The sequence below is a fragment of the Perca fluviatilis genome, chromosome 12 (assembly GCF_010015445.1).
Source record: "Perca fluviatilis chromosome 12, GENO_Pfluv_1.0, whole genome shotgun sequence".
NCBI classification, from domain to species: Eukaryota; Metazoa; Chordata; class Actinopteri; order Perciformes; family Percidae; genus Perca; species Perca fluviatilis.
In genome coordinates, this window is record NC_053123.1 from 35,426,837 (window position 1) to 35,450,716 (window position 23,880).

Consider the following 23,880-nt stretch of genomic DNA (forward strand, 5'->3'; position numbering starts at 1 on the left):
CCAAAGTATCTGAGTGACGTCTCTCTGAAGCTACAATGTGTTAGTGTGTGTGTGTGTGTGTGTATGTGATGCGAACGAGGTAAGGTATATTGTGCGAGACGAGAAATTAAAAAAATGTAAAAATTATCTTTTAAAATGACAAACATGATATATGTAATTCATGGCTTAACTCCAACGGGATCAAACATTATTTGTCTCTCCCCGTTTACTTGGCCTCTGTATTTTCTGTCTGATAAATTTTATAAAAACAATCTATTACACTTAAACATTGACTGAAAAAAAAGACGAAAACCAAACTGCCTTTACATTCAAAACTTGCCTTTTATAACTTGTTTTCTGCTGTTCTCTCCAGCTGTGCCTGACGCCCCTGGTACCCCAGATGCCACCCATGTGACCGGAAACAGCATCACCTTGTGCTGGACCAGGCCGAGGACGGACGGAGGCAACGAGATCAAACACTACATCCTGGAGAGGAGGGAGAAGAAGAGCCTGCGCTGGCTGAAGGTTTCCTCCAAGAGGCCCATCACAGAGCTGAGACACCGTGTCATCAACCTGACGGAGGGCAATGAATACGAGTTCCGCGTCATGGCTGAGAACGGCGCAGGCATCGGACCGACTAGCAGTACTTCCAGGCTCTTCAAATGCAGAGAACCAACCAGCGCTCCCAGTGCCCCCACACTAATCAAGGTAGGATTGCAGGAAAACTGCATGTAGGGCTGCAACTATCGATTATATTCACCGTTGTTTCACATGTTCTTTCACCATCTTCCATCTTTACTTCAGAGTCCATTGTACATTTTTATTCTTTTTAAACATACATACAAATAGTATATATATATATATATATATATATATATATATATATATATATATATATATATATATATATATATATATATAGTATAGTATAGTATAGCTAACAGATAACTGCAAAACAACAAGACCAGAACAAAAAAAAAACAGAGCAAAAACAGGGGAAAGATTGAGATGATATTTTATTTTACAGCATCTATCTTTGGGGTAGATCTTATTCCATTTTTGTATGTGATCTCTGATGCAAAGTTACATTTTTGTGTGTGTCTAAAGCGTGTCCTGTTGTTGATAGCCATGCATTTAGTTTTGGCGGATTTGTCTCTTTCCATGTCCTTGTCATTCTGTTTATAACAATTTATATATGTATCTTTTCTTGTCGATTAGGTCACTGACTCCACCAAGTCCTCCGTCACTCTGGAATGGACCAAGCCAGTGTTCGACGGTGGCTTGGAGATCATTGGCTACAACATCGACATGTGCAAGGCCAGTCTGGAGGAGTGGCACAGAGTCAACAACCAGCTGTGCATCAACACCAGATACACCGCCAAGGGCCTGACGCCTGGCGAGCTCTACAAGTTCAGGGTCAGTGCTGTGAACAAGTCGGGAGAGGGCGATGCCTCCGTGTTGGCGAGCGCCGTTCAGGCTCTGGACAGACTGAGATCTCCCGAGATCGACATCGATTCCAACTTCAAGCAGACTCACATCGTGAAGAACGGCGGCACTGTCACGCTCCAGATTGCCTTCCGCGGCAAACCAGCTCCCCTCGCCACCTGGTCGAAGGTAGATGGCGAACTTCCCGTCCTGGGCGACATCAACACCACAGACTGCATGTCGACTCTGACAATCGAGGGGTGCACCAGGTACGAAGCCGGCAAATACACCCTGTCCCTGGAGAACAACAGCGGGCGCAAGGCCATCACGTTCACCGTCAAAGTGCTGGACACGCCCGGACCTCCCGGAGCTATCAACTTCAAAGACATTACTCGCGGTGCCTTGACAATGATGTGGGACGCCCCGACCAATGACGGCGGAGCCCGGATCCACCACTACATGGTGGACAAACGCGAGGCGAGCCGCCTGGCCTGGCAGGAAGTCAGCACCAAGTGCTCGCGGCAGATGATTAGGGTGACCGGTCTGGACGTTGGCGTGCCGTATCTGTTCAGGGTGATTGCCGTGAACCAGTACGGCCAGGGAGAACCTCACGAGATGACGGAGCCAATCATCGCCACGGAAGAACCCACGCCGCCAAAGAGACTAGATGTTGTCGACACAACCAGCTCCTCGGCCTCGCTGGTGTGGCTGAAGCCCGAGCACGACGGAGGCAGCCGCGTCCGAGGCTACATCGTTGAATTCAGAGCTAAAGGTGAAACTAAACATCCTATCAATACTGAGTTTAAGCTAATACTTTAAGTACGCTTTCCTGATGATACTTCTACAACTACTTCTTAACAATGCAGGACTTTTACTTGTAACAGAGTATTTTTACAGTGTGGTATTAGTACTTTTACTGAAGTAAAGGATCTGAATACTTCTTCCACCACTTAATAAACCTGATGAATTAACTGCACTAATTTGCACCTTTCTACATAGAAAGAATGGTGTACACTGTGTGTATGTTAGCTTTGATGTAATGTTTTCATCTGTAATCTGATGTTTTTATCTGTTTGGTGAGACCAAAGAAGATGTTACGGCCTCGGTTAGACACTCAAGTTCTATTCTATTCTGTTCTAAAGGCACTGACCGCTGGGTTGTTGGCGGAGAGACCAAATCCCAGAAGATGCTGCTGGAGGGTCTGATTGAGAACACAGAGTACGACTTCAGAGTCAAAGCCAAGAACGACGCTGGAATCAGCGAGCCGCAGGGCACCTTCGGCTCCGTGGTCATCAAGGAGCCTCGCATCGAACCGACCGCCGACCTCAGCGGCATCACTAACCAGCTCGTCACCTGCAAGATGTCTAACACCTTCACCATCGACATCCCCATCAGCGGCCGGCCGGCGCCCAAAGTCACCTGGAAGCTGGAGGAGATGAAGCTGAAGGAGAACGACCGAGTCTCCATCAGAACCACCAAGGAGACGACCACTCTGGTGGTGAGAGACAGCAAGAGGAGCGACAGCGGCAAGTACTACCTGATCTTGGAGAACGCCGCCGGCGTGAAGACGTTCACGGTGACCGCGATGGTTGTCGGCAGACCGACTCCACCCACAGGCCCCGTGAAGATCTCTGAAGTGTCGTCCGAGTGCTGCACCCTGTCCTGGGACGAGCCGGCCGACGATGGCGGTAGCGACATCACCAACTACATCGTGGAGAAACGAGAGTCCGGCTCCGCCTCCTGGCAAGTCGTGAACTCCAGCGTGAAGAGAACCACCATCAAAGTGACTCACCTCACCAAGTACATGGAGTACACCTTCAGAGTGTGCGCCGAGAACAAGTTCGGAGTCAGCAAGTCCACCGAGTCTGCTGCCGTCGTTATCGAGCATCCGTTCGGTAAGTTCTCTTCAATATTTCAACAAAAGCAAATGCAAATCCTGCTTTTTTCCCCCCATTTTAACATATTTTACAAATAAAGAGTCCGTATTCTCACCTCCACTTATTCTCAACAGTTCCTCCAAGTCCTCCAAGTCGTCCAGATGTGGTCTCTGTGTCCGCTAACGCCATCAACATCAAATGGGACTTGCCCTACGCTGATGGTGGCAGCAAGGTGTCGGGCTACTGGATCGAGAAGAAGGAGAGGAACACGATCCTGTGGGTGAGGGAGAACAAGCTGCCCTGCCTCGAGTGCCATTACAAGGTGTCCAACCTGATCGAGGGCCTGGAGTACCAGTTCAGGGTGTACGCCATGAACATCTCCGGACTCAGCAAGGCCAGCGAGGCTTCCAGACCCGTGGTGGCGCTCAATCCTGTTGGTGAGGGAAACATTCACGTCTTAACTACGTCAACTAATGACAGGTTGTTTCAGCGAGACAACTTATCAACAAAAGCTTTAGATGTAGATTAGCAGACCTAAACGGTTTTCAGCGGTGGTCCAGAATTCAAATGTGCCAAATTAAGTGGACGGTTTTTCTGCTTGTTTAAAATCTGCAGCATGGCTAACGACTGATCAGTAGTTAATCTGGTTACTGTTCAACTCACTCAGCTAAAATTCTATTTCGATTACAGTCAAATCATAACAAAAGTTATCCTAGGACACTTTACAGCTAGAGTTGGTCTAGACCACACTCTATCATTTACAAAGACCCAACAATTCCCCCCCAAAAAACCTTAAAGAACCCTTTAGGAGAATAAAAAGCTGCACGATTAAAGCTCTGTTACAGTTTTTACACTAATCTTCTCCCCCTTCCTGCTCAGATCCTCCTGGTAAACCCGAGGTGACCGACATCACCCACTCCTCCGTGTCTCTGTGTTGGACCGTGCCAGCCAACGATGGCGGCAGCAAGATCGTCGGTTACGTGGTGGAGAGGAAAGTCTACAGCGCAGACGAATGGGACGACAACCGCTGGCTCAAGTGTAACTACACTACCATCAGCGAGAACTACTTCACTGTCACCAACCTGGGAGAGGGAGAGATCTACGAGTACCGCATCATCGCCAAGAACGCCGCCGGTGTCCACAGCGCTCCCTCCAAGATCATCGGACCAATCACATGCAAGGATGAATACTGTAAGTCAGTGACTCCCAACCAGGGGTACTTGTATCCTAGGGGGTTGTAACACCTGAAATGTTGCAGTTATGTATGAGAAAACTAGTTAGCAAACAAGCACAGAAGTTTAAACATGTAGCTTAAAGTAACACACACATACACACACACACACACACACACACACACACAACACAAACATGCATGTATGCACAGGTAGCTAAAAGTAATGAAAACATGGAATAACTGTCATTTACTGAAAGGAAATCTAACGGTCTCGTCTTCGCTGCAGCTCCTCCGAAAGCAGAGCTGGACAGCAAGCTGGTCGGCGAGACGGTCATCGTCACCGCCGGCTCGGACCTGGTGCTGGACGGCGCCGTGGGCGGTAAACCCGAGCCTACGGTCTACTGGTCCAAGGGAGACAAGATTCTGGAGCTCGGGGAGAAATACTCGCTGACCTACACCGCCACCAGAGCCATGGCCGTCATCAAGAGCTGCGACCGCTACGACACGGGCCGATACATCCTGACGGTGAAGAACGCCAGCGGAGTCAAGACGGCCGCTGTCAGCGTCAAAGTCCTGGGTGAGCAGCCGAGAAACTACATTAATTTAACCGTAATCACAGTTGACTGTTGACTATGAACTGAGTAACAAAACATTCTGGTAGACCCAACCCTTCTTTTCCTTGTTTTTTTCCATCCTTTTCTATTTTAAATGACTTTTTATTGTTTTAATCTATATTTATAATTAATAATAATTTGTTGCAATATATTTATATTTACGTCTTTTAGAGCATGTTTCTATTCATTCCTTTCGGGGTTTAATCTCTACCTGCAGAGGAGGTCCTGGAGGAGTTGTTTATTTTAAATAATGAATTATTAGTACTTACTAATTAGGGTTAGGGTTAGGGTTAGGGTTAGGCATTCAGTCATAATTCCGCAGATGGTAGCTTTGGGACACTCAGTTTTTGGAAAATAATAAACTAACCTGTCTGAAATAAGACCATTGTCATTTGGGACACTCAGTTTTTGGAAAATAAATTGGGACACTAGACTGCACGTATACCCTTGTAATAATGAAATTATGTTGTTTTGAATTTTTTTCTGCATTTTTTTCGATGTTTGTGTCGATTTTTTCGACTTAAAAAAAAGGTTTTTGTTGCTTTTGTCGACGTTATTGTTGAAAAAAAGAACATAAACAAATGTTGAGGATGACTGATTTTCACTCATTTTAACCACATTTAATAGACATGTGTGTCCGACCTGTCTGAGCTAACTCTGGTCCTTCTTCCAGACACTCCTGGCGCTCCGGCCGATAAGATCACGATCAGCAGAGTGACGGAGGAGAAGTGCACCGTCTCCTGGAAGATTCCTCTGGAGGACGGCGGAGACATCGTCTCCCACTACATCGTGGAGCGCCGCGAGACCAGCCGCCTCAACTGGGTCATCATGGAGAGCGAGTGCAAGACGCTGTCGTGCGTCAGCAGCCGGCTGATCAAGAACAACGAGTACGTCTTCAGAGTCAGAGGAGTCAACAAGTACGGCGTCGGAGTTCCCCTGGAGTCTGATCCTGTCATCGCCAGGAATGCCTACAGTAAGCAAACATTTTCACTTTTCAATCCAAACACAATGTAAGTAAGTAACGTATGTAAGTATGTAAGTATGTAAGTATGTAAATATGTAAGTAAGTAAGTGAGTAAGTATGTAAGTAAGTAATTAGTAAGTAAGTAAGGTGGTAAGTATGTAAGTAACTAAGTATGTAAGTAAGTATGTAAGTAACTAAGTAAGTAAGTATGTAAGTAAGAAAGTAAGTGAGTGAGTGAGTAAGTTAGTAAGTTAGTAAGTAAGTATGTATGTATGTATGTATGTATGTAAGTAGTAAGTAACTAAGTAGAGTAAGGTATGTATGAGTATGTAAGTAAGAAAGTAAGTGAGTGAGTGAGTAAGTTAGTAAGTTAGTAAGTAAGTATGTATGTATGTATGTATGTATGTAAGTATGTATGTAAGGAAGTTAGTAAGAAAGTAAGTGAGAAGTGAGTATGTAAGTATGTAATAAGTGAGTAAGAAAGTAAGTGAGTGAGTAAGTTAGTAAGTATGTATGTAAGTATGTAAGTAAGTAAGTTAGTAAGAAAGTGAGTTAGTGAGTAAGTATGTATGTATGTATGTAAGTATGTATGTAAGGAAGTTAGTAAGAAAGTAAGTGAGTAAGTTAGTAAGTATGTATGTAAGTATGTAAGTAAGTAAGTTAGTAAGAAAGTGAGTTAGTAAGTATGTATGTATGTATGTAAGTATGTATGTAAGGAAGTTAGTAAGAAAGTAAGTGAGTAAGTGAGTGAGTATGTAAGTATGTAAGTAAGTGAGTAAGAAAGTAAATGAGTGAGTGAGTAAGTTAGTAAGTATGTAAGTATGTAAGTAAATAAGTTAGTAAGAAAGTAAGTGAGTAAGTATGTATGTATGTATGTATGTAAGTTAGTAAGAAAGTAAGTGAGTAAGTATGTATGTATGTATGTATGTAAGTTAGTAAGAAAGTAAGTGAGTAAGTGAGTGAGTAAGAAACTAAGTATGTAAGAAAGTAAATACTAAAATACTTAATAAAAGTATATAAAAATATGTAGCCTAAGTAAACATAATTTTTCCCAGTTTTTGAGATTCAAAAAGTAAATTTTTCTGCATGCAATAATTTTCCTTTCCAATTTAGAGTCAGGCATAATGCAAAAGGATGTAGATTTGTTTTCCGAGACCCGCCCTAATCTGCCTGTCTTTCCTCAGCCATCCCGTCCCAGCCGGGCACCCCCGAGGCTACGGGCGTGGCTAAAGAGCACGTCGTCATCGAGTGGCTGAAGCCCGAGAGCGACGGAGGCAGCGAGATCAAAACCTACCTGGTGGACAAACGAGAGGCCAGCAGCACCAGGTGGGATACTCTTCACAGCTTTTACATTTCAGATTTTAGTTAACTTTCTGAATTATTTACTCTTAGCGAGGGCTGCCCGATTATGGGAAATCATAGTCACCAGTAGCAAATACACCTGCGCCCATCTGTGGCCCGTAGCCGTGCTGGTCTTACAGGGAGGTTTGTTCAGGTGCATTCTGGGCGTGCTGGTCTTACAGGGAGGTGTGTTCAGGTGCATTCTGGGCATGCTGGTCTTACAGGGAGGTGTGTTCAGGTGCATTCTGGGCATGCTGGTCTTACAGGGAGGTGTGTTCAGGTGCATTCTGGGCGTGCTGGTCTTAAAGGGAGGTGTGTTCAGGTGCATTCTGGGAGTATTGCTATCTTGAGGCAGCGGGAAGTGATCGCACCATTGACCAACAAAAACCTGGTCTAAAGTCAATAACGCAGCATTTCATTGTTATTTTAACAGAGCATTAGTAAAATGCTCCTAGGCTCGTGCACAGCGCACGCACACTATGCTTGTTACACACCAAAAAGAAATCATAATCACAGTTATTTTGGTATATTTTGGTATTATTTAACACAATTCCTCATGGACTTTTGGAAAGATGTTTGCAGTTATTGAAGTTAAAAACTGAGACGTTTCCCTTAGTACTTTTTCTGTTTGAAGATATTTTTCATTCAGAACACGAGACGAAATAAGAGTTTACTTGCAAAACGTAACATGCAGAATAACTGGTTTCCTCGATGACGTTGTTTTGGATGAACTGCACGGCCCTGCTCTTATCGCCTCTCTCCTTCTCACGCCGTTGTTTGGTTTCCACCCTGACCCAGGTGGACTCGGGTGAATAAGAACTACACCATCTACGACACGCGTCTGAAGATCACGGGCCTGCTGGAGGGAAGCGAGTACCAGTTCAGAGTGACGGCGGTCAACGCCGCCGGGGACAGCCAGCCGAGCGACGCCTCGGCCTACATCCTCTGCAAAGACCCCACGTGTAAGAGATCTCCCCGTCCAGTCAGTCCGCCACTTTCAAAGCCTAAACTGGCGCTAAATGTTACAGTTTTTAGAGCTACAACTTTATTTAAATTTCTCGTGTTGATCCCAAAATCTCAACAAGAAATGAAGATTATTTTCCATTTGACGGAATGACGTTGGGACCCTCCCTCCTCCCTCCCTCCTCCCTCCCTCCTCCCTTCCTTCTCCTCCCTCCTTCTCCCTTTCTCTCTCCCTCTCTCTCCCTCTCTCCCTCTCTCTCTCCCTCTCTCCCTCTCTCTCTCTCTCTCTCTCCCTCCCCCCCTCTCTCCCTCTCTCTCTCTCTGCTCCCTCTCCCTCTCTCCCTCCTTTCTCTCCCTCCTCTCTCCCTCTCTCTCCCTCTCTCCTGTCCCTCTCTCTCCTCGCCCTCTCCTCCCCCTCCCCCTCCCCTCCCTCTCTCCCTCCCTCTCGTCTCCCTCTCTCCTTCTCCCTCTCTCTCCGTCTCCCTCTCTCTCTCTCTCCCTCTCTCCCTCTCTCCCTCCTCTCTCCCTCTCTCCCTCCCTCTCTCCCTCTCTCCCTCTCTCTCTCTCCCTCTCTCCCTCCCTCTCTCTCTCTCCCTCCCCCTCCCTCTCTCCCCCCTTCTCCCTCCCTCCATTCTGTAGGGCAGAAGACGAGGAGATTTTGTAACCGATCTGAATCATGAACTAAACCTAATAGTTGTGTTTGTCGTGTTCTCCTCCCAGACACCCCGGCTCCTCCCTCGATGCCTCGTATCACGGACACGACCAAGCACAGCATCAGCATGACGTGGACGCGGCCCATGTACGACGGCGGCTCGGACGTCAGCGGCTACGTGGTGGAGATCCTGGAGGAGGGCACGGAGCAGTGGTACCGCGCCACCGCCAAAGCCCTCAGCACCAACCAGTACGTGGCCGCCGGCCTGGCAGCCAATAAGAAGTACAGATTCAGAGTCGCCGCCATCAACAGCAAAGGCACCGGCGAGTTCAGCGAGCCCAGCGCCGAGGTCGAGCCGCTGGAGAGGATCGGTGAGTTCCAGCACGTTAATCCATCAGCAACTGAAACTTAATTAATACTAAAACCTTTAAGAAAAAACTAAACTGGAACTATATTGCACAGTTAAAAAACTAATAACCATAGAATTAAAAACAGTTGACATGAGATACATTTGCTAAATTGGGATGAGTTGGTTCGCGTTTTAAGGGGGCGAAGCTGGGCGTCTTTGCAGTTAATAAATAATAATTGTCAAATTATTTGTCTAGATTACAGCCAAAGTACATTTTTGGTGGCCCATATCTAAACGTATAAAAACAAAACAGAAAAGACAATTTAACGCATTTGGGGTCAGTCCTATGGTCCCACATTTCTAATATTTTTCTTAAAATTTGGCCCTATGTTATGGTTAGGTTTACATTCCATCTGTAGTCCATTGCTATTGGATAATAGGTTGGGTGTAATTGGCTACCAAATTGGGAGAAAGGGGGATAAAATCTCATACAAATTTATGAAAAAGTAAATGTGGGACCATAGGGTTGTGGGACTATTGGGCTGTGGGACTATAAGGGCTGTGGGAACATAGAGCTGTGGGAACATAGGGAACGCTCCCACGCATTTAACACAGCCTGATGATGGGACTGTCGTCTAACTCTTGTCCACTCTGTTTAGAAATGCCGGACCTGGAGCTGGCCGAGGACCTGAAGAAAACGGTGTGTGTGCGCGCCGGAGGAACCCTGCATCTGGTGGTGTCAGTCGGCGGCCGGCCGACCCCCGTAGTGACCTGGAGGAAGACGGGCGTGGAGCTGCAGCGCCGCGGCTACATTGAGACCACCGAGCGCTCCACCTCGCTGATGGTGGAGAAGGTCAACCGTTACGACTCGGGCAAATACATCGTGGAGGCGGAGAACCCATCTGGCAAGAAGACTGCCATCATTCTGGTTAAAGTCTACGGTGAGTTACCCAAACGTCTCCACAGAATCGGCTAGGCTATACCTTGATGCAATGATCATGTCTCACATGACCTATTGCATAACTAGTTGGGCCTTAGCATGTAAGACAACAATAAAGTCCTTAGAGACAACATATAAACAAGCTATAAAAGTTTTAGATAGAAAATGTACTATCACTGTCAGATTTTAAAGAAACTTGAACTCGAAGTCTGTCGGGCTCGGGCCTTGTCGGGCCCAACTTTTAAGGCCTGATTACAGCTCTACTCTACGTCTCCCAGTAAAAACACGCTGACATCTTCTCTTCCTCCGCTCCTCTCTCTCTCCTGCAGACACCCCCGGTCCTCCCGGCTCCGTGAAGGTGAAGGACTACACCAAGGAGTCGGTGGTGATCACGTGGGACGTCCCGAGCATCGACGGCGGCGCTCACATCAGCAACTACATCGTGGAGAAGCGCGAGGCGACCATGAAGTCGTACAAGACGGTCACCACCGAGTGCAGGAAGACGCTGTTCCGGATCACCGGCCTGGAGGAGGGCGTGCACTACTTCTTCAGAGTGCTGCCGGAGAACATCTACGGCGTGGGAGAGCCCTGCGAGACGGCCAAGGCCGTGCTGGTGTGCGAGGTGCCGTCGGTGCCTCAGGACCTCCAGGTGGTCGACGTCACCAAGTCGTCCGTCACGCTGCGCTGGGAGAGGCCGCTGCACGAAGGCGGCAGCCGGCTGAATGGATACATCATCGACGCCTGCAAGGTGGGTCCAAAGGCTTCTTTCTCACTACATCAAAGTTAAGATGATTTTGAGAGGTATAGACCTTTTTCACGGCAGACATGTTGACATGTCATAGTAGGAAAAGCACAGGTGTATTCAAACCCATTACTGATGGCTGCATTCCACTTAGGAGAGGTCCTGGTATTGTGCATGCTGACTCACTGAAATCTCTTACTGGGACACTTGATGGAACTGAGCCATCGTTAAGGTTATCAATCTCAGCTGTGCTTCTCCTACTATGACAAGTCAACATGTCTGCTGTGAAAAAGGTCCATTAAGTAACACTTTACTTCTATCTACATAAGAAGTTAAAGAGTCATGACACATGACTCTTTAACCCTTGTGTTGTCTTTCCGTTGACCGTGCAGCTTTGTGTTTGTCTGGGTAGACAATTTTTTTGTCACTTTTTCCGATGTTTTTTTCTCTCACTGTTCCAATTTTTTTGTCACCTTTGGCGATGTTTTTGACGTGTTTTTTGTCACTTTTTCCAAGTTTTTCAGTGGTTTTAAATAGAAAAGTTGTTGTCGATTTTTTTCATGTGTTTTTGTAGCTTTTTCCAACATTTGTCACTTTTTTCAACGTTCTTTTGTCGTAGTTCTGATATAGAAACATTTTGTAAACGGGTCAAATTTGACCCGAGGACTACAGGAGGGTTTATGATGAATACTCTTCTTCTGCTTCTCCAAGGTGGGCACGGACAGGTGGAGTAGCGTAGCAACGCTGAAGGCATCGGTGTCCCAGCATACGGTCCAGTCTCTGGTGGAGAACGACCAATACCTGTTCAGGGTCCGAGCCACCAACAGCAGGGGGGCCAGCGAGCCCATGGACACGGTCACGCCCGTCACCATCCAGGACATCAAGGGTGAGACACAAACGCCGCCGTAGCTAGAAGGGATACAGCCATGGCTGGAAGTTACGCTAAATTACATGGAATTTATATCACTTTTTCAAAGTTTTTTCCGCTTTTTTCAAAGTTTTTGTCACTTTTTTCAAAATTTGTTGCTCTTTTTTTAATTGTCACTTATTACAAAGTTTTTTATTGCTATTTTCAAACCTGTTCTCGCCTTACTTCCTTCTTTCTACCGTCTTTTTCCAAGGTTTTGACATTTAAAAACCTTTCTTCTTCATCATTTAAATGTTTTCCAGGTCCAAGGCTGTTGTTTAGTAAATCTATCACTGACATCGCTGTATTCTTCCTCTTTCTAGAGACTTTTTTATTTTCTACCAAAACATTTTCGCGCTGGTTAGGGGGTACTTGGCTTAAGAACACAATTCAAAGGAGGAACATTATTGAAAGAAGTTTGAGAACCACTGGTCTACTGGTTGAAATGTACTAACTTGTGACTCCCCTGCTGTGTGTTCCAGTGACGCCGAAGATCGACATGACTAGCATCCCTCAGAAGATCGTCTACGTGCACCGCGGCAAACCCATCGACCTCAACATCCCCATAAAGGCCAAACCGCTGCCCGTCTGCTCCTGGTCCTTCGGGGGCGTCAAACTCAAGGACAGCCTGGACCGCATCAAGATCAGCAGCGACGGAAAGTTCAGCCGCCTCGTCATCCGCGAGACCACCATCAACGACACGGGAAGGTACTCGCTGGAGGTGAAGAACGCCGTCGGCACGGCAACCGAGGTCATCAAAGTCATCATCCTCGGTAAGTAGACTGGTTTTTATTTTGGTGAAGCTGAAGCGTCAGTTTTAAATCAGTTTTTAGTTAGTTTTTGATCAGTTTTTGGTCAGTTTTAAGTAAATTTTTAGTCAGTTTTCAGTCAGTTTTTAGGTAACACTTGGTCAGGTGGTAAATTGATAATTAAAGACAGTAAAATAACTATTTACCATTTATTAGTGATGGTTATTATAATGTGTTACCTAGACTTTCTGCACACACATGAAGGCAAGGAACATAGAAAGAAGGAAGAGTCAGACGTCACGTTAGAATTATGTTTTGGTGAAGTTAGTGAGGAGGGAAAGTCCCACTTTAACCCATCACCAACCCATCAAGCGACAAATGTTGGTAAATTTTCCAATTTTGCAAAATGTTAGAAGGCTTTCCGCCACATTGCGAGTAAATGTTTGGGGGTCTTTATTTTGGTGAAGCTTAAGCATCAGTTTTTACTCAGTTTTAGTCACTTTTTTGTCCGTTTTTTTGTCACTTTTAAGTCTGTTTTCGGTCCGTTTTGAGTTAGTTTTGAGTTAGTTTTGTAATACCAGCCACCATGTCACTCCTGTTTAAAATGGGAATGCGATACGTGAACATGAAAAGATTCTAACCAGCGGTCTTGTTGTGTCCGTCCAGACAAGCCTGGCATCCCAGTGGGTCCGGTGAAGATTGAGGAGACCGACGGCGTGTCAGTGACGGTCAGCTGGGAACCTCCGGAGAAGGACGGCGGCGCCAACGTCAGCGGCTACGTGGTGGAGCAGCGCGACGCCCACCGCCCGGGCTGGGTCACCATCTCAGAGTCAGTGACGCGTCCCTGCTACAAGTTCAGCAGACTGTCCGAGGGAACCGAGTACGTGTTCCGCGTCGCCGCCATGAATCGTTTCGGCATCGGCGGCTTCCTGCAGTCGGAGGTGGTGGAGTGCAAGAGCCCTAAGAGTGAGTTCTCGTCCCTGTTTTCTATAACTGATTTCATTTATTTGTGGCAACAAAATAGAAGGTTTTTATTATTTAGAATTTTCAATTAGTTTTGACTTTTGGATTTCATTTTAGTTTAGTTTGAGTTAGTTTTCAGAGTGTTTGTTCTATCCATCTATGGATGGATCTATTAATCTATGGATGGATCTATTAATCTATGGATGGATCTATTAATCTATGGATGGATTTATTAATCTATGAATGGATTTATTAATCTATAAATGGATCTATTAATCTATAAATGGATCTATTAATCTATGGATGGATCTATTAATCTATGGATGGATCTATTAATCTATGGATGGATTTATTAATCTATAAATGGATCTATTAATCTATAAATGGATCTATTAATCTATGGATGGATCTATTAATCTATGGATGGATCTATTAATCTATGGATGGATTTATTAATCTATGAATGGATTTATTAATCTATAAATGGATCTATTAATCTATGGATGGATCTATCCATCTATGGATGGATCTATTAATCTATGGATGGATTTATTAATCTATGGATGGATTTATTAATCTATGAATGAATCTATTAATCTATGGATGGATCTATTAATCTATGGATGGATCTATTAATCTATGGATGGATCTATTAATCTATAAAAGGATTTATTAATCTATAAATGGATCTATTAATCTATGGATGGATCTATTAATCTATGGATGGATCTATTAATCTATGGATTGATTTATTAATCTATAAAAGGATTTATTAATCTATAAATGGATCTATTAATCTATGGATGGATCTATTAATCTATGAATGGATTTATTAATCTATAAAATGATCTATTAATCTATGGATGGATCTATTAATCTATAAATGGATTTATTAATATATGGATGGATCTATTAATCTATAAATGGATTTAATAATCTATGGATGGATCTATTAATCTATGGATGGATCTAATAATCTATCTGTGTTTCCCGTGCAGCCATCCCGGGACCTCCCAGTAGGCCAGAGGTGCTGGACGTGACCCACGAGGGCATGACGTTGACGTGGCAGCCGCCAGAGGACAACGGCGGCTCCACCATCGCCGGCTACATCATCGAGCGTAAGGAGGCGGGCTCCGACCGCTGGATGAAGATCAGCAAGAACCCCGTCACCATGACGCGCTACCGCTCCTCGGGCCTGATCGAGGGCCTGGAGTACGAATACCGCGTCACCGCCATCAACTCCAGGGGAGCCGGCAAACCCAGCGAGAGCTCTGCCATCACCGTTGCCATGGATCCCATCGGTACGTGTTCAGATAAAGTATTAGGGGACCACTAAGGCCTATATAAAAGAGACTTCAGATACAGTATTAGGGGACCACTAAGGTCTATATAAAAGAGACTTCAGATACAGTATTAGGGGACCACTAAGGCCTATATAAAAGAGACTTCAGATACAGTATTAGGGGACCACTAAGGCCTATATAAAAGAGACTTCAGATACAGTATTAGGGGACCACTAAGGTCTATATAAAAGAGGACTTCAGATACAGTATTAGGGGACCACTAAGGTCTATATAAAAGAGACTTCAGATACAGTATTAGGGGACCACTAAGGCCTATATAAAAGAGACTTCAGATACAGTATTAGGGGACCACTAAGGTCTATATAAAAGAGACTTCAGATACAGTATTAGGGGACCACTAAGGCCTATATAAAAGAGACTTCAGATACAGTATTAGGGGACCACTAAGGTCTATATAAAAGAGACTTCAGATACAGTATTAGGGGACCACTAAGGCCTATATAAAAAGAGACTTCAGATACATTTTTTTTAGTATTTACGTGTTTTACCAAATATTAAAATTTTTTTTTTTTTTTTTAAAATTTTTTTTTTTTTTTTTTTTTTTTTTTTTTTTTTTTTTTTTTTTTTTGTTTTTATTTTTTTAAATTTGTCTTAATGTTGTGTGTTGTTGAACAGAGCCTCCAGGCGTTCCCGTCCAGCCCCGAGTCACCGACTCCACCCGGACCTCCGTGTCTCTGGCCTGGCTGCCGCCTGAAGAGGAGGGCGGCTCCATCATCACCGGGTACTTCATCGAGATGCAGAAGGTGGACCAGGTGGAATGGACGCTGTGCAACACTACGCCCACCAAGATGTGCGAGTACACGCTCACCCACATGCCCCAGGGCGCCGAGTACAAGTTCCGGGTCGTGGCATGCAATGCCGGAGGCGCCGGAGAGCCCGCTGAGGTTCCCGGAGTCGTTAAAGTCCAGGAGATGCTGGGTAAGTAATCCATAGCTCACTTATCATCTTTACAGACTAATCAAAAACACATTTTCACTTCTCTTTGACCTGAATCTGTAATTTAAAGGGAGAGAAGATCAGCATGAAAATTCCCCAGCGGATTACTGACATTAAGTTTTCTGAAATGTTATGTTTAAATATGCAAATGATACATTATCTTATTAAATTTGCGCTAATTTGCATATACTTGCAGAACAGAAATGTGAACATTCTTGTTTAGTTTCGTGACATATTAGAGTAAAATGTTTTTACAGAGGGGAAGTTTGGATATATCTTTTATCAGTACTGTCAACAGCCACTATCTGAATGTTTTCATGGATAAAATGTTGTATAAATCAGGCTATGAATGATATCTGAACAAAGCCATGTGTAAAAAGCTTCAGAATATAGAGAGGAGTGAAAGTGGAAAGTTTGGTGTCTGTAAGTGCTGCTGACCCAGAGTCTGAGAACACAACCTTTAAAGATATGGATTGTAAAAACAGATATCAGCACGAAACTTCCCCAGTTGATAACTGACATTATTTTTCGAATTTGGTCACTTTTTTCAACATTTTTGTCACTTTTTTCAACATTTGAGTCACTTTTTTCAACATTTGAGTCACTTTTTCCATCATTTTAGTCACTATTTTCAACATTATAGTCATTTTTGTCACTTTTTAATTATTACGTTTTATTAAGTTTTCTGAAAGTGTTTTAGTATGCAAATGTGGCGTTATCTAATGCTAACTTTTGGTGTATTTAGAAGAAATCTACAGACGCAAATAGACAAAGTGTAGTCAGATAAATGTTTTGTTTCCACCGGTTTGAAAGAAGACGTTTTATGGAAAATAGAGAGTCTTAAAATATTTTCTTCCTGTCGACCTGCAACTTTGTGTTTTTCTGGGTCGAAATTTCAACATTTAGTTGTTCTTTTTCTACACTTCTCTACTTTTTTGTTGATTTTATTCCAACTTTTTTTTTCACTTTTTTAACAAGATTTTGTAACCTTTGGCGATGTTTTTGATGGGGTTTCTTGTCACTTTTTTTTCTGCGTTTTTGGAGCTTTTCCCAACATTTGTCACTTTTGTCAACGTTCTTTTGTCATAGTTCTGATATAGAAAGTTTTTGTAAACGGGTCAAATTTGACTCGAGGACAACAGCAGGGTAAATTGAAAAGTTTTTTTTGCCTCTAATTGACAAACACCTAATCTTTCCCCTCCAGATTATCCCGACTACGAGCTGGAGCGTAAGTACGAGGAGGGCTACGTGGTGCGGCAGGGTGGAGTCATCCGTCTGTCCGTGCCCATCAAGGGGAAACCCATCCCGACGTGCAAGTGGACCAAGGACGGTCGCGACATCTCTCACCGCGCCATGATCGCCACGCACGATGACATCACAGAGCTGGTCATCAAAGAGGCGCACAAAGACGACACTGGCAGCTACGACCTGGTGCTGGAGAACAAATGCGGCAGGAAGGCCGTCTACATCAAGGTGAGATACACGTACTGAAGGGAAACAGGAGGAACATTAAAAACCAGCGCTGGAATGTAACTAAGTACATCTACTCTAAGTACTGTACTTAAGTACCAAATGTTGAGGTACTTGTACTTTACTTGTGTGTGTGTCTGTGTGTGTGTGTGTGTGTGTGATCTCGTTTAACTACATTCATGGGGTCCAAAAACCGGGAAAACAGTATATTTGTGGGGTCCTGACAGCTTTGTGGGGCCAAAATGCTGGACCCCACAAGTTTAAATGGCTGTTTGAGGGTTAAGACTTGGTTTTAGGATTAGGGTTAGAATTAAGTTATGGTTAGGGTGAGGGTAAGGGTTAAGGTTAGGCATTTAGTTGTGATGGTTCAGGTTAGGGTAAGGGGCTAGGGAATGTATTATGTCAATGACAGGTCCCCACAAAGATAGTGAGATGCACTGTGTGTGGGTGTGTGTGTGAATCTTCTTAGAGGGAGCGTACTTGTAGCCACGGCCGGTATGGTTGATCGTGAATTAAAAAACCTACGCAGTGTTGGTTTTATTTGATATTTGAAACTTAACTTCCTGTGTTATCTTCTCCTCTAGGTGAAGGTGATCGGCCGCCCCGACGTCCCAGAAGGCCCTCTGGAGTTTGACGACATTCAGATCCGATCCGTGCGGGTCAGCTGGAGACCGCCGTCGGACGATGGCGGCTCTGACATTCTGGGATACATCGTGGAAAGGCGCGAGGTTCCCAAGGCCGCCTGGTGCACGGTGGACTCCCGCGTGACGGAGACCTCCCTGGTGGTAAAGGGCCTGAAGGAGAACGTGCAGTACCACTTCAGGGTTTGTGCCGAGAACCAGTTCGGCATCAGCAGATCTCTCAAGTCTGATGAGGCCGTCATGCCGAAAACACCACTCAGTGAGTTTGGTTTCGTGATTGTTCTCAATGTCCAATCCCATCTGATGTCCGTCAAAAGTTGCATTGTTTACATGTTGGACAAAATATGCTACTTAATAGACACATTTACGTGGTCTGATTTCATTTAATTCGAAAGTTACGAATGTAACTACGGTTCTATGAATCCTGGATGACCACCAGAGTTCTTGGTCACTTGGAATCTTACAAACCCGCAAGAAGATTTTGTAGGAATGAGCTCGGGGATGACACCAGAACTTAATACCTTGGCCAGGGTCACCCCGAGGTCACAGGTGACTTTGTTGATAATAAATACTCAACCTGTGCAAGCGTGATACGGAATATATTCAGTGTTAAGCACTGCCTCTGGCGGTCAGTAAGGATGAAATAGAACATCTTATTTAAAAGGACAACACACTTAAATCCACATTTCTGTAATGAGCCAGTGTTGGCCAGCCAGCTAATCAACTACAAAAAAACCTTGGTGGCTTTCTCAGTCTGTAAGTCTGCCAAATTCTGCTATGAGAGTCGCGTAATTGGAGTTTGAAAACAGTTTTCTGTCTTTTTGGTTAGCCACACAACTAGTCAGGGCCGAAATTTATTGTGAACCTAAAATTGATATACAAAATTTGCGGGGGGCCACATTTTGCCCGTGGGCCTTGAGTTTGACACAAGTGCTCTAGAGTCACTACTCGCTCTGAAGATAATCACCGTCACTCTCTCACGGGGAACGCTCTGTGTGGAGCCTCCGCAGAACCATAAATCAAGCTGTTGTTGTAAATATGGATTTCCCTAACAACGTGTTTCCCCTTCCAGGCCCACCAGAACCTCCTAGCAACCCTCCAGAGATCATGGAGGTGACCAAGACGACGGTGTCTCTGTCCTGGGCGCGGCCCAGGGACGACGGCGGCTCCCGTGTCACAGGATACTACGTGGAGAGGAGAGAGGTGTCGACGGAGAAGTGGGTCCGACACAACAAGACCCACATCACCACCACCATGTACAACGTCAGCGGCCTGATCCCCGACGCAGAGTACATGTTCAGAGTGGTGGCGCAGAACGAGGTCGGGCTGAGCGAGGCCGGCCCGGCCTCAGAGTCCGTGGTCTGCAAAGAGCCATTCGGTGAGTTAACATGACACTAGGCTTATTTTTGCAGGAATACATTTATATGAATTAGTAGTATAAGTAGACAAGACATAGGAAAGCATATATAGAAATTAGGGGAGTGTGCCTATGTTCCCACAGCCCTATGTTCCCACATTTCTCAGATTTATTTATGATAAATACTACTAATAATAATACTTTTACTAAATATTAATCTCTTCCCATCTTTCCGTCTCCTTGTAGACAAACCCAGCCAACCGGGAGAGATCGACATCATCTCCATCACCAAAGACTGCATCACCATCCACTGGCTGCGGCCGGAGCACGACGGCGGCAAAGAGATCCTGGGCTACTGGATCGAGTTCAGGCAGGCCGGAGAAAGCGCCTGGAAGAAATGCACCAAGGAGCGCTCCAAGGACCGCCAGTTCACCATGGGCGGCCTGATGGAGGCCACCGAGTACGAGTTCAGGATCTTCGCTGAGAACGAGACCGGACTGAGCCGACCACGCCGCACGCCAATGGGCATCAAGACCAAACTGAGCGGTGAGCTACTGCACAATTCATATTCTGTCAAACACAATGCTCAAGGGAGCATTTATGTGATATTTCTTTAAACCGATTTTTTCAAATGATATGAAATTGAATAAAACACCCAAAATCCAATGTAAGTAATCATTTGTTTTACCTGTGAAGAATGTTGCATGGGTCCCATACAACCTGAATGCACGCATTTTATAATTATAAGTTATTTTGGGGCAATTTGGTTGAAGAAACCCATATTTCTGATATTAAAAACGGGTCAAATTTGACATGAGGAAAACACAAGCGTTAAATGAAACTCTGCTGATGTTTCTGCAGTTGGTGAGGCTCCAGCTCTGAAGGAAGACGTCCAGGACGTCACCACCAAGCTCGGCGAGTCGGGCACTCTGACCTGCGGCATCATCGGCAGACCTCTTCCGGAGATTAAGTGGTACCGCTACGGCAAGGAGTTGATCCAGAGCCGCAAGTACAAGATGAGCTCGGACGGGCGCAACCACTCGCTGAGCATCCTGACGGACGAGCAGGAAGACGAGGGCCTGTACACCTGCAGGGCCGTCAATGAGGCCGGAGAGGTGGAGGCCAGCGGCAAGCTGCGCTTACAGGCGGCGCCGCAGTTCCATCCCGGCTTCCCTCTGAAGGAGAAGTACTTCGCCGGCGCCGGCACCAGCCTCCGCCTCCACGTCGTCTACATTGGACGCCCCATCCCCCAGATCATGTGGTTCTACGACAAGAAGCCTCTGAATGCTTCCGAGAATGTGATCATTGAAAACACAGAGAGCTACACCCACCTGGTGGTGAGGAACGTCCAGAGGAAGACCAACGCTGGCCGCTACAAGGTGCAGCTCAGCAACGTGTACGGAACCATCGACACCATGCTACGTGTGGAAATCCAAGGTAACACCGGACTCCTGAAGGCTGTCCTATTCTTAGTCGACTAACACTCATATGATTTTGTCGACTAATTGATTAGTTGACTAATTTAGGGCTGCAACTAACGATTGTTTTCATGGTGGATTAATGTGTGGATTATTTTCTCAATTTAATGGATTAGTTGTTTGGTCTCTAAAATATCAGAAAATAGTGGAAAAAAACATGCATTCCTAATTTAAATAGAGACTTCCTGTTCTGAGCAACAGGCTTTATTTCTTACATGTTAAACTATATCAATGATCACTAAAAAGCAGCTCAAACCCCCCAAAAAAGGAATGAAATGGAGAAAGAAGAGGGTCTTTTGAATGACAAATTTAGTTTCAAAGCCTTTCCAGATGGTTTTCTCCTCAAGACTACATTTATGTCGATGTGAACTGAGTTACCACCAGAGGACGTCAAGTCTCAAACACCACTTGAGCTTTAACAACTGTGAAAATATACTTTTAAAGTACATTTAGAACGGATACAAAGGGTGCGATTATTCACGATTTAACTCTGGACAATTATGCGATTAATCGCGATTAAAAAAATACCTGTTACTAATTACATTTTTTGTTTCCTCCCAGATAAACCATGCATCCCCGAGGGCCCAATTGTTGTTGAAGGCCTGATGAAGAGCTCCATCATCATCAGCTGGAAGCCTCCCAAAGACGACGGCGGCTCCATGATCACCAACTACATCGTGGAGAAACGCGAGGCCAAAGAAGGCGAGCAGTGGCAACTGGTGTCCTCCTCCGTCTCTGGCAACACCTGCCGTGTCCCCAACCTGATTGAGAGCGCTGGATACTACTTCAGAGTCTCTGCCCAGAACCAGTACGGAGTCAGCGAGTCTCTGGAGATCCCGTCCGTGGTCATCATTAAGAGTCCATTCGGTAAGTCCGTACTTGTTTTGTTTGACAGTTTGGGCTTCTGTGGCTACATTGCAGAGGCAGGACGAACTTTACAGATATGTAGAGCCAAAGGCCAGTACAGACCATATCAATTAGAGCTGCCAGGCTGGGGCCACATGCAATTTTAGGGGTACCAAATATATTAAGCACAAGTGTTACATACCACCAACCTTCCATAGGTTTGGTTCTACAAAGGACTAACAATGCACGTATAACAATAAACACAAGAATACTCATTAAGTGGTAGTATACATTTTATTTATCACGGCACATGAATGATACCCCCTCTTTGGGAAAAAGTTGGGGTTAAAAATGTATGAAAATCTGTCAATTTAGTCAGCTGTTTCATTGAATCAGAGAGGAACTTTGAGAATGGTAATTGTTCTTGAGAAATCTTATGCTTGCTGTCCCCTGTGACTGTAATGTGATGTAAGCCCATGTGTGGAGCACCACAGTAACATTCCCTGTTTATTTCTCAGAAAAACCTGGCATCCCACAGCAGCCATTCATCATCAGCTCCACCAAGGACTCGTGTGTCGTGTGCTGGAAGCCTCCGAGCAGCGACGGCGGTGCTAAAATCACCAGCTACTACCTGGAGAAACGTGAGAAGAAGCAGAACAAGTGGATGTCAGTGACCAGTAAGAAGTTTGTGGAGACCAAGTACGAGGTCACGGCGTTGCTCGAGGGCTTTGAATACGAGTTCCGTGTCAAGTGTGAGAACATGGGCGGTGAGAGCGACTGGAGTGAGATCTCCGCGCCAATCATCCCCAAGTCCGACCAGGCTCCTCGTGCTCCTGCCTTCAGGGAGGAGATCAGGGACATGACCGTCAAATACCACGCCAATGCCACATTTGTCACCAAGGTACTTCTTTTATTTTGATTGACTGATTGAAATTTACTTTGAACATGTGAAAGAAAACAGAAAGGGTCATACAGAAAATAAGGATATTACACAAAATAGAAAGCATTTCGAAAGACATGCACGACAAACACTTGATGATTTGGGTCACATATCCGAAAAGCTGTGGAAGGAAGAATGTAATTATATTATCTCTTTGTAACCCTCCTGTTGTCCTCGGATCAAATTTGACCCATTTTTAAAGTTTCTATATCATAAATTTGGGTTTCTTTTAACCAAAGTGCCCAAATATAACATGAATGGTTCCAAAAAATGAAATGGTTTCAAAACAGTAACGATATACTGACTACACTTTGACATACAGTAAACCCGTCTGTGAGTATCTACTCCACATCCTCTGATTGTAACAATTAGTCAAAATAATTTGTTAATTTCATTTTTTTTTTACTCTGAAATTGGGTATTATTTCATATAAATGAGGTTTCTTGAACATGATTTCCAACAAGAAGTGTAAAACTAGTGACAAATTGGAATGAAGTTGGCTAAGAAGATTTAGGCCTAACGCAGAATTGGGAGATGAGCAGGTGAAACAGCCGGAGGACAACACAAGGGTTAAATTGAAGTTGACATTGCATTTGCTTTCAACAATTTCCAATCTGTGTCTAGATTTATGAAGGTTTAGATATGTCAAAACTACACACCCAGAGTCCAAGGAGAAGATTGTTTCACTCAGCCAAGTTGATGAGCACAAGTATGTTTTAATTTATTTTTTTAACTTGGTTATTTTTCCCGTGACAAGGTGGTGGGACATCCCCAACCTCTGGTGAAATGGTACCGCAGTGGAAAGGAGATCCAGGCCGATGGAACCAAGATCAAAGCCCAGGAGTTCAAGGGCGGCTACTACCAGCTGGTCATCATTTCCGCTGACGAGACGGACGCTACAGTTTACCAAGTCAGAGCCACCAACTCATCAGGATCCATCTCTACAACCGCCAACCTGGAGGTGGAAGGTATGGCAAAAATAATTATTCTTCATGTTTTCTAGAATCCATTAAAGGAGACCTATTATAAACTGTTTTCAGGTTCATACTATAACAATGTTTTCAGGCTTTAATGTAAAAAAAAAAGCAATTTATTTGTCTCATACTGCCCATGGCTGCTCCTGTATTCCCCCTCTGTCTGAGACACTTTGTTGTAGCGCCTGTCTCTTTGAAAAACCAAGTCTGCTCTCATTGGTCAGCGATTCTGCAT

At 44.8% G+C, this 23,880-nt stretch overlaps 1 protein-coding gene across 1 annotated transcript in view; it reads left to right on the forward strand.

Moving 5' to 3' along the window:
* LOC120569477 (titin-like) overlaps positions 1-23,880 on the forward strand; it is a 123,873-nt gene that overhangs the window by 90,913 nt on the left and 9,080 nt on the right. The window contains 25 exon segments of the mRNA XM_039817336.1: positions 353-687; positions 1,198-2,176; positions 2,547-3,299; positions 3,416-3,718; positions 4,161-4,472; positions 4,742-5,032; positions 5,743-6,042; positions 7,218-7,359; positions 8,173-8,336; positions 9,058-9,360; positions 9,998-10,279; positions 10,608-11,026; positions 11,732-11,906; positions 12,410-12,700; positions 13,343-13,642; positions 14,638-14,940; positions 15,619-15,921; positions 17,144-17,412; positions 17,994-18,309; positions 19,123-19,428; positions 19,654-19,953; positions 20,269-20,844; positions 21,447-21,752; positions 22,250-22,632; positions 23,429-23,639. Coding sequence (XP_039673270.1) covers positions 353-687; positions 1,198-2,176; positions 2,547-3,299; positions 3,416-3,718; positions 4,161-4,472; positions 4,742-5,032; positions 5,743-6,042; positions 7,218-7,359; positions 8,173-8,336; positions 9,058-9,360; positions 9,998-10,279; positions 10,608-11,026; positions 11,732-11,906; positions 12,410-12,700; positions 13,343-13,642; positions 14,638-14,940; positions 15,619-15,921; positions 17,144-17,412; positions 17,994-18,309; positions 19,123-19,428; positions 19,654-19,953; positions 20,269-20,844; positions 21,447-21,752; positions 22,250-22,632; positions 23,429-23,639 — 8,622 coding nt within the window.